The 18,352-nt window shown below is 35.3% G+C and overlaps 1 protein-coding gene and 1 long non-coding RNA gene across 36 annotated transcripts in view; one reads left to right on the forward strand and one right to left on the reverse strand.

The window, feature by feature from the left end:
* Nucleotides 1-18,352, reverse strand: part of CEP126 (centrosomal protein 126) — a 116,930-nt gene that overhangs the window by 20,050 nt on the left and 78,528 nt on the right. For 31 of the 35 annotated variants that reach the window (XR_014069884.1, XR_014069883.1, XR_014069885.1 and 28 more), the window contains one exon: nt 14,559-16,704. Coding sequence is in view for 26 of the 35 variants with exons in the window: in XM_081545966.1 (XP_081402092.1) it covers nt 14,559-16,704 (2,146 nt within the window). In the remaining 9 variants the exon portion in view is untranslated. Of the gene's footprint in view, nt 1-3,223; nt 3,502-8,477; nt 8,618-14,558; nt 16,705-18,352 lie in introns of those variants that run through there. The other 4 variants (XR_014069888.1, XR_014069887.1, XM_081545968.1 and 1 more) reach the window with 2 other exon arrangements.
* On the forward strand, nt 5,813-11,977 carry LOC145527814 (uncharacterized). The gene is made up of 2 exons (XR_014069889.1): nt 5,813-5,945; nt 9,306-11,977. It is a non-coding gene; the product is annotated as an uncharacterized LOC145527814 (long non-coding RNA).

Below are 18,352 nucleotides of genomic sequence, written 5' to 3' on the forward strand. Positions count from 1 at the left end.
CCACTGTAAACTTCCAAGTTACTTTCAAACATCACAGAAAACCCTAAGTTTCATTCATTCAGTTGGCAAGCTTTTATTGAACTTCTCTTACATGTACTATGCATGACACAGGTATCATAAAGATTTAAACAACATCTCTGTTTTTGAGGGGTCTATAGTTTAGAGCAGTGACTTCTAAAGTGTTGTGGCAGAACACCAGGAGGATGTGCAAAATAAATCACTGTTGCACAGGAAGAACATATTAAAATTTCATTTTCTATTATCTAAAAATTAGAAATTTAAAATTTATTGTGGTAAAACACGATTGATATTGGCACCCTTGTCAGTTTGCAAGGTAGATGCATACAGTATGCATACAGGTAGAGCACATTGCATACAGTAGACAGTTATCTTGGAGGAAGCGCACAGGTTCTAAGTGTGTGAGGTTGGCAGTGTTATCTTCATTAGTGTTCTTTTGTGTCCTTCAATGCATTGAATTTTATGTGTGCCCTGGATTTATGGATATCTCATAGTATCTGAATGCATCCTTACAAAGTGGAAAAGAGGCTAAAATGACTTTTGTAGGGGTTTTATTGTATGTGTAATGTTTTATTATTATTATTTTATTTATTATTTTCTCTATGACTAATTAAAAACAGTCTTGCAAAATCATAAAGACAATACTAATAGTGCAAGCATAGATGAATAAAAAAGAGCTGATACACATCTTATTCTCATTACAAACTCTTTGCCACATAATAACAATGACAGTATAGTTATATTATAACAAAGGATCACAAATCTAAAAATTGTAAAAAATAAAAACAAACCTCACTCTGTGTATTATGCCTTGAGATATCTAAGGATGGTATATAGAATGAAGTCATCATAATTGATAAGACATTTGAAACTAACCATTCAGAAAATTATTAATACTGTATAAGAAATTTTTTGCATGTTAATACATAAAATTATTTTTATAATTATTATTTTAAAATGTATGATTTATAAGATACAAAATTTAAAAATTATTTTAAAAGTCTGTATTTCATCCTTGTCTCAGTTAAAAATTTTTCCGTTTCTGGCTAAGGTGCTTAATGTATATATTAGTAGAGTAATATGTGTGTATGGTATACATGTATGTGATATTTGCTCAACATTTTTGTTAATGGTGGTACAATAAAAACTCTTGGAGTCCAGTATTCCAGAAGAATGGATATAAATTTAAATGGATTATTTCAGTAAAGTTAATAAACTGTATGTGAAGCTGTAACAGAATTAAGTGAAAACACAGAGCCTCTGTGAGAATCAAGAAAGCTTTCACAGAGGTTATGTTTAAGCTTGGTCTTGACGGAGTAGTAGGCCTCCAAGTATAAGGATCTTTGAGCCAAAAGGAACATTATGTTCTAAAGTACAAAGCAACAATGATACATAGTTAATAACATTCTTGGACTGAAAGGTGGAAAATTCAGTGAGTGTGTATAAGAACACAAATGTCTTGGGAGTGTATATGTGTGCTTCTGTCATACAGGTTTAGGCAGGAAAAAATATACAAATATTTTTAGCTGAAATTATGCACTGAAAGAACACAGATATTTATGTTACCATAGCTAAATATCTGTATATTTTCTCTATATAACAATATATATAATTATATACATACACTATTGTTAGAGAGCATTTAACAGGAGGCTTCCTGTGTGCTGTTTTCGGTCTTGCATAAATCCTCTGTTCCTTATTAGCTCCTGAATGCAGGTGCGAGAGGAGCCGCAAGCGGCTCTGCTCCCGGGAATAAGGAATCTATGCATTTCCTTTGTTAGCTTTTCCATGCGGTGAAAAGTAACTATTTATGACCTTCTTCCTTTCTGATATGTAAAGTGATTACTTACAATCCCCTCTCTTTGAGATGGAGTCTAGCCTCATGCATCCTGATTTGTAAGATTTTTTCCTTATCTTTGCTGAAAAAAGCTATCTTGTAAGACAGTATATATATGCCCACAATATGATGAATAAACGCCCCTGTTCCATCAGAACTCAGGTCCCCGTATGTTTCTTCATTTCTGTCTCTCTCTCTCTCTCCCCCCTTCAGGCTGCTTCTATGGAGCACAGGGGTCCGCTGTGCCTACTTACTTGCCCAGGCTTTCAAGACCTCTATGAGAGGGCGCCTGGAGCCTACGTATGCAGTGTTAACTCTTTGTCTTAGAGTTATATTGGCTTCCTGTGTAAACCAGAGACTATCAGCCTCTTTCCTTCCTTCCGTCTTTCCTTTACTTTCTTATCGTCAACTTCGGTCCATTAAAGGACCCCAACACACTATAAGTCAATAACTATATCTATATAACAACAAAGACATAAAAGCTTTCAAATTTCAAGAAAGCTGGCTAGTAACTGAACATCTGACTTTTTAGAGTAAGAAATACTAACATAATTTTAGCTAATGTGTTGAACATTTATAGTTGCCCAGGCCTTGTTCTATATTATAGGCACTATTATCATCACTATTTTTATAGATAAAAAAACTGAGGCACAGGCAAGGGTTAGTAACCTGCCCAAGGTCACAGAGCCAGTAAAGGGCGAAGATGAGATTCAGCTCAAACAGTCTCTAGAATCTAGAATTCTAGCTCTTACTCTCTATGCTACTAATTTTCACTTTGATTTGACTGTGTCTCATAGAAATCTTCCATTGTGACCCGTGATGCACATACAGTTTTGTGAAACATATTTACTCTTACAATATACAGTGCCCTCTGATAGTTTCTATTCTAGAACATTCTACAATTATATTTCATTAAAAATTTTTGGTTACTACTCATTAACTGATTTATAACCTGCTAATGAGTCATGACCTATAGTTTAAAAAGCACCGTATTATGTTTATTCTAATGCTGCTGCTGCTAAGTCACCTCAGTCGTGTCTGACTCTGTGCAACCCCATAGACGGCAGCCCACCAGGCTCTGCCATCCCTGGGATTCTCCAGGCAAGAACACTGGAGTGGGTTGCCATTTCCTTCTCCAATGCATGAAAGTGAAAAGGGAAAGTGAAGTCGCTCAGTCGTGTCTGACTCTTAGCGACCCCATGGACTGTAGCCCACCAGGCTCCTCTGTCCATGGGGTTTTCCAGGCAAGAGTACTGGAGTGGGGTGCCATTGCCTTCTCCAGTTTATTCTAATATGGGAATGCTAAATATGTTAAATGCTAGATATGTTAAATGTTAATAGCTTATAGTGAGATAACTTGGGTACCAGTAAAGTTTTTATATTGTTTATTATGCTTGGAATTGTCTTCTAAATCTTGAAAAGTCCCCATTTTTCTATTTTTGAACAGCTCTAAAAATGTCTTAAATGAAAATGAACTTGGTTACATGACTGCTGTATCAATAGTTTTTCTCTTCCTTCAGCCTGTTAATAAATCTTCTGGAGGCAAGATCTACCAATACTTTTGTACTTTCTTGATTTGTAGCACAATTATTTGCTTTTGATTGTTCTTTGTGTAGATGTTCAGTTTTGTGGATTATAGATTGATCCTAAGAACAGATGAAAATATATGCTTAAAACTGTTCATGTTTTGTTCCATTCACATACATGAACTTAAATATTATTTACTAATTAATATAATAGCTGAGAATATAGGTATTTTTGCAAAAATAATATAGTTTGTGCTGGCATCTCTAGCCAAATTTCTTGTCTTTTACGAAAATTCTAAATATGATAGAATTACTATCAAAACTCAAAATAAAGCTACTAATCTTTAGGAAAGTATTACATATTTTAAAATTTGTAGTATTCTTAATTATAAACAAGGAGAAATTCCGGAGACATTCATGAAAGTATAACTTTGGAAGAGATCTTAGACGTTCACTAGTTTAACCTCTTACTTATAAATCTAAATCACTCAGAGGTGGACAGTCAACCTGTGCTTGAATGCTTAAGTGATGGGGAGCCACTACCCCATGGGGTACCTTCCTCAACTGTTGGTGGTATTAGCTCAAATTCTTCCTTATGCTGAGCTGAAACCTTCAAACATTTGTACAGAGCCTGTACATGTTTCTCTGGCTTGAGCTCCTTTAATTGGCCTTCAGATACAACCCCTCCTTCCAGAGTTCTGGCTCACTCCAGTTTGTTTATATACAGCTCTTAAAATATATAGCCTAAAATAATGTAGACTATCACAGTACTTCCAAAGATCTGGTTATTATTGCCTAAAATTATATTAAGTTTCTAACATATAGTAAAATTTTCTTATTTGTTTGTTTAGTTTTGTCTTTTTTCTTTTCTTAGAAAAAAATTGTTGAGATAGATATCTTGCTTCTGCAAAAAAAAGACCACACAAATCACAAATTGGCAGAAAATATATGCAACACATATAACTGATGTAGTCCTAGAATATATTGATATAAGGAACTTTTATCAATAAGGAAGAAAAACTCAGAACCCAAGAGCAGATATTTCACAAAAGAGGAAATGCAAATTGTGCATAAATATATGAAAAATGCTCAATTCACTAGTAACTAGGGCAACACAAACTGTTATAATTAGACACCATTTCTCACCCATTCTTTTGAAAATATTAAAAAGTTTGACTGTTGGACGTTTAGTGAGCATTTATTAAAGGCAACTCTCATTTATTGCTTTGGAAAATAATTTGGCATTACCTGTTGCAGTATACTTAACCTGAAAATACACATACCCAGCAACACGTGTATCAGCAGATGTGCAAAACTGTTCCTAAAGCATTATTCATAAAGGTGAGAAACTGAAAGCAGCCCAAATGGCCAGTAACAGGAGAATGAAAAATTTTCATAGAATGTAATACAGCAATTTTAATGAAATGCAATACAAAACAAATACAAATGAAGTGCAGCTAAACTAATCAATAATAATGAATCCAAAACACAAAATAAATTGAAAAAAAAGCAAATCATAGAAGTATATAGATGAAATGGTTCTATTTATATGAGTTACAAAACTAAAGCAAAACTAACTAATATATTGTTTGAGATATATTTACATATGGTAAAATTATAAAGAAAAGCATGGAATCATTAACACAATTCTATATAGTGTCATTTTGTAAGAGAGAAAGTGGATGTAATTAAGGAGAGGCATGTGAGATTTCAACAATACCAGTGATTTTCTATTTTTGAAACTGGGCATTGGGTTCTTTTATTATTAATCTTTAACTTGTTCTTGTTTATTATGTACATTATTTTGTAGGTAAGATACATTTCACAATTGAGAGACTTAAAAAAGTATATTGAATGCAGAGGGTGAGGGATAAATTGGAAGATTGGGATTGATAAATATACACAGCTATATATAAAATAGATAACTGAAAAGGACCTATTGTATAGCACAGGGAACTCTGCTCAATACTTTGTAATGGCCTATGTGGGAAAATAATTTTAAAAAGAGTGAATATATGTATAACAGATTCATTTTGCTGTATACCTGAAACTAAAACAACATTGTAAATAACCATACTCCAATAAAAAATTTAAAAACCGATATTGAATGCATATACATGACTATAGTTATCTCTACTAAACCATAGGTTTTTAGTTTTGCTTTATCACTTCAACTGGTAAGGATGATTTTAAATCTTCATGCCATGCCATTATTCATTTGATTACTGACTTCCTTTGTTACTCTGTACTTTTGACAAACTGTATTAGATGAACGTACTATTTTAAAAATGTGTATCACTGAAAAATTTGCAGTTATTCAAAGTTTTTAAAATTAATTTATAATCTTCAGCTTTAGTGAAATATTGACAATATAACATATTTAAGTTTAAGGTATACAATGTGATAAATCAGACTGACTATATTCTTTGCAGCCAAAGATGGAGATGTTCTATACAGTCAGCAAAAACAAGACCAGGAACTGACTGTGGCTCAGATCATGAACTCCTTATTGCCAAATTCAGACTGAAATTGAAGAAAGTGGGGAAAACCACTAAACCATTCAGGTATGACCTAAATCAAATCCCTTATGATTATACAGTGGAAGTGAGAAATAGATTTAAGGGACTAGATCTGATAGACAGAGTGCCAGATGAACTATGGATGGAGGTTTGTGACACTGTACAGGAGACAGGGATCAAGACCATCCCCAGGAAAAAGAAATGCAAAATGGCTGTCTGAGGAGGCCTTACAAATAGCTGGGAAAAGAAGAGAAGTGAAAAGCAAAGGAGAAAAGGAAAGATATTCCCATTTGAATGCAGAGTTCCAAAGAATAGCAGGGAGAGATAAGAAAGCCTTCCTCAGTAATCAATGCAAAAAAATAGAGGAAAACAAGAGAATGGGAAAGACTAGAGATCTCTTCAAGAAAATTAGAGATACCAAGGGAACATTTCATGGAAAGATGGGCTCAATAAAGGACAGAAATGGTAGGGACCTGACAGAAGCAGAAGATATTAAGAAGAGGTGGCAAGAATACACAGAAGAACTGTACAAAAAAGATCTTCACAACCCAGTTAATCACGATGGTGTGATCACTCACCTAGAGCCAGACATCTGGAATGTGAAGTCAAGTGGGCCTTAGGAAGCATCACTACGAAGCTAGTGGAGGTGATGGAATTCCAGTTGAGCTATTTCAAATCCTGAAAGATGATGCTGTGACAGTGCTGCACTCAATATGTCAGCAAATTTGGAAAACTCAGCAGTGGCCACGGGACTGGAAAAGGTCAGTTTTCATTCCAATCCCAAAGAAAGGCAATGCCAAAGAATGCTCCAACTACCATACAATTGCACTCATCTCACACGCTAGTAAAGCAATGCTTAAAATTCTCCAAGCCAGGCTTCAGCAATACGTGAACCGTGAACTTCCAGATGTTCAAGCTGGTTTTAGAAAAGGGAGAGGAACCAGAGATCAAATTGCCAACATCTGCTGGATCATTGAAAAAGCAAGAGAGCTCCAGAAAAACATCTATTTCTGCCTTATTGACTACGCCCAAGTCTTTGACTGTGTGGATCACAGTAAACTGTGGAAAATCCTGAAAGAGATGGGAATGCCAGACCACCTGACCTACCTCTTGAAAAACCTGTATGCAGGTCAGGAAGCAACAGTTAGAACTGGACATGGAACAACAGACTGGTTCCAAATAGGAAAAGGAGTATGTCAAGGCTCTGTATTGTCACCCTGCTCATTGAACTTATATGCAGAGTACATCATGAGAAATACTGGGCTGGAGGAAGCACAAGCTGGAATCAAGATTGCCGGGAGAAATATCGATAACCTCAGATATGCAGATGACGCCACCCTTATGGCAGAAAGCGAAGAGGAACTAAGGAGCCTCTTGATGAAAGTGAAAGAGCAGAGTGAAAAAGTTGGCTTAAAGCTCAACATTTAGAAAACTAAGATCGTGGTTTCTGGTCCCATCACTTCATGGCAAATAGATGTGCAAACATGGAAACAGTGGCTGACTTTATTCTTTTGGGCTCAAAAATCACTGCAGATGCTGATTGCAGCCATGAAATTAAAAGATACTTACTCCTTGGAAGGAAGGTTATGACCAACCTAGATAGCATATTTAAAAGCAGAGACATTACTTTGCCAACGAAGGTCCGTCTCATCAAGGCTATGGTTTTTCCAGAGGTGTTGTATGGATGTGAGAGTTGGATGATGAAGAAAGCTGAGCACCGCAGAATTGATGCTTTTGAACTGTGGTGTTGGAGAAGACTCTTGAGAGCCCCTTCGACTGCAAGGAGATCCAACCAGTCCATCCTAAAGGAGATCAGTCCTGGGTGTTCATTGGTAGGACTGATGTTGAAGCTGAAACTCTAATACTTTGGCCACCTGATGCGAAGAGCTGACTCATTCGAAAAGACTCTGATGCTGGAAAGGATTGAGGGCAAGAGGAGAACAGGATTACAGAGGATGAGATGGTTGGATGGCATCACCGACTCAATGGACATGAGTTTGGGTGGGCTCTGGGAGTTGGTGTTGGACTGGGAGGCCTGGTGTGCTGCGATTCATGGGGTCGCAAAGAGTCTAACACGACTGAGCCCCTGAATTGAACTGATATAATGTGATTAGTAGGTAACATATACATTTCAAAATAATCACCACGATAAGATTACCTCCATCTTCTTACAGAGAGAGGTATTTTCGTTGTTTTTGTTTTTAATTACAAGCATAATAGCTAAGTAATTAAGAGCAGAGATAATAGAGATAGAATGCCTGAATTTTAACCCTAGCTCTGCCATTAGTCCTAGTCATGTGACTTACACAAGTTATTAGCCATCTCACTGCTTCATTCTCCTTGCTTATAAGATGGGAGTATTATTATTACTCACAGTTATTGAGAGAATTAAACTTGTTTCCACACGTAAAGTGCTTACAATAGTGATTGGAACACAGTAAATGCTACCTAATTTACATGTAGAATAATTTGCTTCAGTATCTCTAATTACATTTCCGATCTCATGAAAACTAGATTTATTGTAAGGTAAGAATAAATTCATCTGCAATACAAAATTCTGGCTCTGCTTTGAACTACCTGTGTCATCTTGGTCCCATATAATCTCATTATGTGTATCAGTTTCCTCATCCATAAAATATGGGAGCTAAGCTCAATTGCATCTTTGATCTTTTCTAGTAATCAAATTTTTGATTCCTTGAAGGTATTTTTAATACTCCCTGGAAAAGAAAAGAAAGCATTCTTTTTGAAATCAGATTTCAAAGAATTTAGTATGTCAACATCATTTGGATTTTTAAAAAACTGAAGTACAGCTGCCTATAGCTGCTAAGTCGCTTCAGTCGTGTCCGACTCTGTGTGACCACATAGACGGCAGCCCACCAGGCTCCGCTGTCCCTGGGATTCTCCAGGCAAGAATACTGGAGTGGGTTGCCATTTCCTTCTCCAGTGCATGAAAGGGAAAAGTGAAAGTGAAGTCGCTCAGTCGTGTCCGACTTTTAGTGACCCCATGGACTGTAGCCTACCAGGCTCCTCCATCCATGGGATTTTCCAGGCAAGAGTACTGGAGTGGGGTGCCATTGCCTTCTCCGGCTGCCTATAGAAACATGTGCAAATTGTAAGTATTCAGGTAGACACACCCAGATGGGACAGACACCCAAGTGAAGAAACAGAACATTACCCGCACTGAAAAAGCTTTCCCTCTTACCTGTTTCCATATAACCCCATCCATGGTTTTACCTAGTCTTCAGCCTGATAGAAATGGAATACAGTATGCATTTTTATGACTGGCTTCTTTTGCATGATATTCTGGTGTGAGATTTAGTCATGTTACTGTTTCTTAGCAGTGGCTGATTCATTTTTTATTATGGCATTACACTGAATGAATAACTTTTACTTTACATATTATAGCACTGAAGAACATTTGAGATCATTCTAGATTATGGCTATAAAACTGCAATGAAAGTTCTGGTACGTATCTTCTGTTTTACATATGAATGAATTTCAGACACACACACATCTGCTGATCTGGAATTGCTGAGTCATAGGATATGCATATATTCAAATTTAGTAGATGTGAGCTTCCAGGCATCATACAACCTTCTTAACAGCATTGTATTTTAAAAATTTTAGCCCTTCAGATGTAATTTTATTTAATTATTTTAATGTGAATTCTTCTGAGGACTGAGGCTGAAGTCTTTCATATGTTAACTGACCATTTGACAAGCCTCCTTTATGAAAAGCTAATTCAAATATACTGTCTTTAAAATAAATTGGCGTGATTTTTTTTTGATATGTCACCTCTCTACACTCCCCAGTTGTTCAATTAGACACTAATGTATTGCTGTAAAGGTATTTTGTAGATATTATTAAAGTCTATTATCAGTTTGCTTTAAGTAATGGAGATTATCCTAGATAATCCGTGTGAACTTGAGTCAGTGAAGTCAAAGCCCTCAAAGGTATGTCTTTTTTGAGAGAATACAAAATTCTGCCTGTGAATGGCAAGTTTCATCTATTCCTGTGAGTTACTGCTCTTCTTCCTGGCCTGCTCTAAAAATTTCATAGTTTCTTAGATTCCCTGTCCCCAATATTTATGTAAGCCAATCTGTTGTAATAAACAATATATCTTACTGGTTCGGTTTTGCTGATTCAAACATGACTCATAAAACTAGGTTGTCTTTTTCTTATTGATTGTAGGAGTGCTTTATATATTTTGGATATGAACTCTTTGTTGGTAGTATGCATTATAAATATCTTCTTTCACTCTATAGTTTGCCTTTTCAGTATTTTAATGGTGTTTTGGATGAAAAAGTTTCACTCTTATCCTTAATGGTTACTGCTTTTTATGTCTATGTAAAAAATCTCTGCCCATCCCAAAGTCATAAGCACATTCCCTATATTATCTTCTAGAAGCATTTCTTTTTCACTTTCCATATTCATATATACAGTTCACTTGGAATTGATTTTTGTGTATGGTGTGAGCTAAGAGTCATTTTACTAATTCCATAAAATCATCCAATTGGCTCAGTATCATTTGATAATAATTTAATAATACTGCTATGCAGTACCATCTTTGCCAAAAATCAAGCATTCGACTATGAGTCTGTTTTTAGACTCTATTTTATTCCATTGATGTAAAACATCTGGTGCAAAAAGCATATAGCAATCAGAAAGAAGAATGTAAATTAAATTACTAATTTTAGAAGTAAGGAAGTTATTGATGTTGACCCAGTCCAAAGTATGACAAAGGGAATGGGTACTTGAGGCAGAATAGTACAGAAAATCACTAGAGGTGAAGAAGGATTGAGAGAGATCAGGGTGTTGGATCATTCACTCACATGAATGCTGAGTCACCAGTATATTGGCAAAGACTTTTCCAATAAAGGAAGACTGTGAACTAGATACCATTTTCAGGGGAAAATGACTTGAAAGGTCAGGAGTTGGTACAGTTGAATGGCTTGGGTCTCATGGAATAGAGTTTTTACCGAAAGTTTTGCTGGAGAGTTTTGGATATGCTAACGGAGAGCAAGACACCATCCACAACTGTCAACTCTGGGTACACTGACTATGAGAGTAAAAATGCCCTAGCAAATAGAAGAGCAGAAAAAAATGAATATATGCTCACTGAACTATAATTCATGGGCTTTCCAGGTGGCACTAGTGGTAAACAACCGGCCTGCCAACACATGAGACATAAGAGATGCGGGTTCGATCCTTGGGTTGGGAATATCCCCTGGAATAGGAAATGGCAATCCACTCCAGTATTTTTGCCTGGAGAATCCTCATGGATAGAGGATCCTGGCAGGCTACAGCCCTCGAGGTCGCAGAGTCAGATACGAAGTGACTTAGCACTCAGAGCTATAATTCAGTGTTAACAATGAAATATTTAATATTAAAACAGTTTTAAAAAATGTTCGAATAGCTGAACATACAAAGTTTTGTTAGTATTATATTTTCTAAGTATAATTACAATAATAAGTATAGAAATAAACAACAAAACAGCATAGTACTGGCACAGAAACAGACACATAGCTCAACTGAACAGAACAGAGAGCCCGGAAATAAACCCACCCACTACTGTCAATTAATCTAGGACAATTAACTTTTTCTCCTTTTCAATGGAGGAAAGACAGTCTCCTCAATAAGTGGTGCTGGGAAAATTGGACTGCTAAGTGTAAAAGAATGAAATTAGAATATTCTCTAACTCAATGTACCAAAACAAACTCAAAATGGATTAAAGATCTAAATATGACGGGAAATCATAAAACTCCCAGAAGAAAACATAAGTGTAACACTATTTGACAGAAATCATAGCAATATATTTTTTTAGATTTGTCTCCTAAAGCAAAGGAAATAAGAGAAAAAATAAAGAAAATCCAATTAAACTTAAAAGCTTTTGTACAGCAAAGGAAACCATCAACAAAACAAAAAGATAACCTCATGAATACGAGAAAATACTTGTAAATTATATGACCAACTGTTGTTGTTGTTCAGTTGCACAGTCATGTCTGACTCTTTGTGATAAGGGCTTAATATCTAAAATATGTAAACAGTTCAGATAACTCAATAGCAAAAAAAATAAATAACCCTATTTAAAAAAAACAGGCAGAAGACCTAAATAGACATTTTTCCAAAGAAGACATACAGATGGCTAACAGGCACATGAAAAGATGCTCAATATCACTAATTTTTAGAGAAATGCAAATCAAAACCACAATGAGGTATCATACCAGTCAAAAGTGTTATCATTAAAAAGTCTACAAATAATAAATGCTGGAGAGGGTGTGGAGAAAAGGAACTCTCCTACACTGTAGGAATGTAAATTGGTGCAGTCACTATGGAAAAGGGCATGAAGCTTCCTCAACGAACTAAAAATAAGACTACTGTATGACCCAACAATTCCACTCCTTGACATATATATGATGAAAATGAAAACACTAATTTAAAAAGCTATGTGAACATCAATGTTCATAGCAGCATTATGTGCAATAGCCAGGATATGGAAGCAATGCAAGTGCCCATCAACAGATGAATGGATAAAGAAGATGTGGTAAACACACACACACACAGAGGAATATTACTCAGCCATAAAAAAGAATGAGATTCTGCCATTTGCAATAACATGGACAAACTTAGAGAGTATTAGGCTTAGTGAATGGGGCAGAGAAGAAAAACACTCTATTGTTATCACTTTCTTGCAGAATCTAAAAAATAAGACATATGAAAGTATATAACAAAACAGAAACGGACTCACAGTATAGAAAGCAAGCCAGTGGTTACCAGTGAGAAGTGGGAAGGGGGAACAGGCAAGATAGGGGTATGGAATTAAGAGATACAAACTACTATGCAAAATATAGATAAGCAACAAGGATATATTGTATAGTACAGGAAAATATAGCCATTAGCTTTTAGTAACTTTAAATGAAGTATAATCTATAAAAATATTAAATCACTATGATGTATGCTGGAAACTAATATGATATTGTAAATCAACTATACTTCAATCAAAACAAAACAATGAACAAAAAAGTATGGATATATACAACAATTTCAATATTTCTATCTCTTTAAAAACATGGCTAAAAATATTAAAATTTTCTAGTATTTCTTATACAAAGACCCCTACTTTGATTATATGTTAGAAAAATATTTGTTTCTCAGATTGTATATACTATATATTTTTCTTTTATCAGAGAATGAGAATATAATTTTCATATGTTACATTTTTATATTTATGCTATTGGGAACCTATATTTCCTAATGCTTTTCCTGATCATCTCAGACATATGTTTTCCTAATGATTATATTTATTATATAGCTTTAGTAGAAAAAGCATGGGACTTGGAGTCATAGATATTTGGATGAAAATACTATCTTTGCTATTTATTGATAATAGCTCTTGACTTTCGACAATTCTATTTCCTTATTTGCAAAATGACGTTTTAAAAAATACTTATTTGTTAGGATTGCTGTGAGGTTTAAATGAGATAATATGTATAAAGCACTTATTACTATAATTGGCAAAGAGCAGAAATTCAAAACAGTTAACCATCATAATTTGTTTATCAAATTTCCTTTAAAATATCAAATCTACATTATGCTTTCATTTTTTGGAAGTAGTGTGAAAACTAAAGTTACACTGTGAAGTGGCTGGATAAAAAGAAAGCAAAACCTTTAGTTTAAAACTAGAGTCTTTGCATTTAGCTTCCCATCTGCTAACATGGCCTGTGTCCATTCAGTTTAAGAAAAGTTTGGGTGCTTATTAAGTGCCAGGCACTGTTAAAATCTGGGGATAAGGTAAAGAAGTCAAAAAAGTTCTCTTGTTCTAAAAATCTCATGGTCTAATTGAAGAAAGATGTAAATATTAAATCTAAATTAACTCTCACTTTATATCTTAATATTTATTCATACCTTTGGAAAAAGAAAGAGTTGCTTTTCTGATTTTTTCCTCAAATCTTATGTATTTCTGACTAGTCATCTGATTTCTACTAGTAGAAAAATGTATAGGCCTATAGTCCTTTCCTTTAGAGGAAAGTAGCTTCATGAGGAGTCAACGAGGCTTACTAAGGGCAATGGCATAACATAGAGAATTAATTTTCAAAAATGTTTAAAGGAATTCTATATTTTTTTCCTCCATATGAAACCTTCCGTACACAGCCAATTAAAACAGAGCTGCCGCTCTTTTGGAAAGATAATGAGAAGGTTAGGCACACCTATTGCTAGCTAATAACAATTAAGTTTAACAAATATTTTAAAGAAGAATAAAGAAAAGTGTTATAATTACATTTCTTAACCTATTTAGAATAATTTAAACAAATATTTTTCACTGTGCTTACTTTGACAGAAATTTTGACTACAACATTGCAGTAATAACAGAATGATATCGGATAAGAATAAAACCACATTTCTTGTCTTCCCTCTTTTAAACTAACAAGTCATGGGAAAAATGGAAGTTAGTAAAAGTTTCTAATTTTAGCTAAGCAAAGGTTGGGTCATTTGCTTAAAAGTGTTAGCTACTAGACAGACAAGGGTACAATATTATGGGTGATGTTATTTCTATAAGGCTGTTATTATTCAATTTTAATATCTTGTAAGGTACATTATCAAACCACAATAAGAAAAAGTTCACATTTTACCTATAAAAATATATAAATTTATTCTTACCGGCAGCTTTTTCATTTTGACTCAGAATATTATGCTGTCTTTTCCACAAGGGAACCAGTTCTTCTCTAGTAGTTTTAAGAGTCACAGAGGGATGACTTTCTTCATATGTTGGACATCTTTGGAGGCAATATAACGTCCCATCTTGCGGGGTATCAGTTTGACTGCCATTTGAATGATTTATTTTCGTTAACGTTTGGCACTCAGAAGAACAATATGGTAGAGGTGGCATCACAGTGACTAAGTCAGAACAAACATGAGGGAGTGGAAGACTACTTTCTTGATTCCACTGATTCAACTTGTGTTCTGCTGCAAGCATATGTTTTGAATTAAAGTAGTTACAGGTACTGATGTTTTGAGAATTTTCAGGCATTACAGACTGACACTGAGATACTTGTATGTTTTTACAACTTCTAATATTTAATTGAGATGTAGGAGGAGGATGAGGTACAATTAATTTACCCTGAGCTTGTAAAAATGTGTTGGCTTTGCTCGCAGACTGTGGTCGAATAACAGTGCCTTTTCTGTTCATATATATAAAGCCTGATTGGACTTTAGCAGATCTTGTTCTTCTAATGACTTTTGCTTCACTCCTTTGTGGATTAGTTTTCTGAGTTTCAGAACAACCACTCTTTACAGGAGATATACTTTCCTCCCCTTCGGAGTCTGGCCAGGCTTGTTTAGCAGTGCTATAACCTGAAGGGATAAAACAGTTCAAAGGCACATGGTCTATTCCAGATCCTCCTAAAGCAGTGACATTTTCAGAGATAATATCGTCCTCGGGCTTTTTTTTATTAGCAGAATTCACAGCAGAAGCAGGCATAGTAGGCGTGTTGCTGGCAGCACCACTTTTAGCTCGAATGTGGAATGGTTGAGACCACTGTTGAGATACTCTTTTTCTATTCTTCAGTGAATGACTATCTTCAGTATTTTTCCTTGTATTGCCAGTTTCATCAAACCATCTCAGTTTTTTAATAGTTTTTGGAGTTTCTGCACTTTTCCCTTTTTCTTTTGTTAATTCAATACTATCTCTGATATCTGCTGCTTTTTGATTTCCTAACTTAAAGCCTTGGTTTGTAACCAGTGCCTTAAAATAATCATGCTCGTATTTAGATTCTTTCTTTAAAATACTTTTAATAAATCTCACACTATTCTTCTCACAAATATTATATTTCATTTTCTTGTGCTGACTGACTAAGTCACAATGAGAAATTATATTAGACAATGGTCTTGATGCTTCAGATATTTTCTGTTTTTTGTCTTTTGAATCAGAGTTGTGAAGTACACAGGCGGCTTGAAAATTATCTGAAAATAAAGACAACTCTTCCTCATTACAATTAAAATATTTTGTTTTTTCATCTTTAATATCTTTCATTTCCCCTAACTTATCAGAACACTGCATCGGGTCAATTTCTTTTATGTGTATACTGCTCTTTGGTAAAGGCCTAGCTGATTGTATATTTGATGGCAAAACTAAAGGCGTTGCCAAAGGTACAAATGACGTAGGAACTGAAGTAGTTCTATTTTCTTGAATCATTTCAGAATATTTCTCTTCGTCTGAAATTATTGTGATTTCCTGGGTTAGAGAATTTGGAGTGGCCCAGGCTTTGCTGAATTTAAATTTTGGGCTCTCAGTAACTAATAGCCTTTCCCTTTTGAATGCTCCAGAAGAGGAGCCAGTTGTCCTTATAACACTAGTTTCAGATGTGTTTTTGCTTTTTTTATCTTGTACAAATATGGATGGACTATATAGAACGGCCACTGAATTATTAGCAGTATTTATGGCTCTTTCCACAGTTCTACTCAGAGCAGATGGATTTTGTTCTTTACTATGAATACATTTACTTGAATCAGGGAGAACATTAGGCTTACTAAAAATATCTGAGAAAATATTTGGATCATCTATATTTATAAGCCAATTATTTATGTGTTGAGTTTTAGAGAATGACAGTTTATCTTCATCAAAGCAGCTTAGATTAGTTGACTGCAGATTTGCTGATTTGAGGGAAATAGAATTCTGCTGCTGGACTGATGTGGAAGGCTCCTTATTAAGTGTTAAATATATTTCTTCATGTTCCCCAGCCTCAAGACTGTCTATACTTGAGAGGGTTTCAGAATTTGTTATCTGATTAACTTCATCACAAAATTTCTGAAAGAAAAAAAAAGAACATTGTTTTATAGTTTAGAAATTTTAAGTGTCAACATTAATGGTTCAATATACCACTGTTACTTGGCACATAAACGAAAGTGATATGACTACAGACAGTATAGGTATATAAATAATCTATATCCCGGGAACAGTCCTCACAGTGAAAAAGAGGGAGCCAACAAAGACAATAAAATGTATTTGCCTTAGTTTCTTCACCTTAAAGTAACTACTCAATTATCCTAGCCATTAGTTATAGCTTAGAAAATAATTTTTGCTATTGCTGTTCCATTCAGAGAATAGAGTTTCCTGAAGGCTTCATAACAGCATGTGAAATTCTGAAAAATAGAATTTACAAAGCGTATTTTTTTTTCCCTGAGACTTGGACTAGACTTGAATGAGGCTCCTAAAAGCTCTATGACTCTAATATGAGTTTCCTATTGGTAAGGCTATACCTTCTTATAAAAGTTAATCTCATGGTCTATAAAAATACAAGATGTTTATGAAAATGTGCCTGGATCCTGCTGATTTAATACTTAGATGGAGTGCATGCACTGGTGGTGGTATTATTATTTTTAAATTCCCCAGGTAATTCTAATGTGGATTTAGGACTGAGAACTATTGATTTTAATGGCTCATTTTTGGAGATTTAGCACTGTAATAATTTCCATGAATTCTTTACAGTAAGAGTCTCATCATTACTTCAATGGAATCTAATGGAAATTAACAGTTTTCAATAAAATTTCATGATCACTTCAAAGTATTGTTGTTGTTGTTCAGTCGCTAAGTCATGTCCAACTCTTAGCCACCCCACGGACTGCAGCATGCTAGGCTTCCCTGTCCATCACCAACTCCCGGAGCTTGCTCAAACTCATGTCCATTGAGTCAGTGATGCCAACCAACCATCTTGTTCTCTGTTGTCCCCTTCTCCTCCTGCCTTCAATCTTTCCCAGCATCAGGGTCTTTTCTAATGAGTCAATTCTTTGCATCAGGTGCCCAGAGTATTGGAGCTTCAGCTTCAGCACCAGTCCTTCCAAAGAACATACAGGGTTGATTTCCCTAAAGATTGACTGGTTTGATCTCCTTGCTGTCCAAGGGACTCTCAAGAATCTTCTCCAGCACCACAGTTTGAAAGCATCACTTCTTCGGGGCTCAGCCTTCTTTGTAATCCAAATCTCACATCATACATGACTACCGGAAAAACCATAGGTTTGATTATATGGACCTTTGTCATCAAAGTGCTGTCTCTGCTTTTTAATACACTATGTAGCTTTGTCATAGCTATTCTTCCAAGGTTGTTGTTGTTCAGTCGCTCAGTTGTTCCAACTCTTTGCAACTCCAGGGACTTCAGCACGCCAGGCTTCTCTGTCCTTCACCGTCTTCTGGAGCTTGCTCAAACTCATGTCCGTTGAGTCAGTGATGCCATCCAACCATTTTGTACTCTGTTGTCCCCTTCTCCTCCTACCTTTAATCCTTCCCAGCACCAGGGTCTTTTCTAATGAGTCAGCTCTTTGCATCAGGAGGCCAAAGTATTGGAGGCTTTAGTTTTGGTATCAGTCCTTCTAATGAACATTCACAATTGATTTCCTTTAGGATTTCCTAGTTTGATCTCCTTGCAGTTCAAGGAACTCTCAAGAGTCTTCTTTAGCAC

Source organism: Giraffa tippelskirchi, chromosome 11, assembly GCF_054371585.1.
Source record: "Giraffa tippelskirchi isolate mGirTip1 chromosome 11, T2T-mGirTip1v1.2.pri, whole genome shotgun sequence".
Classification (NCBI taxonomy): domain Eukaryota; kingdom Metazoa; phylum Chordata; class Mammalia; order Artiodactyla; family Giraffidae; genus Giraffa; species Giraffa tippelskirchi.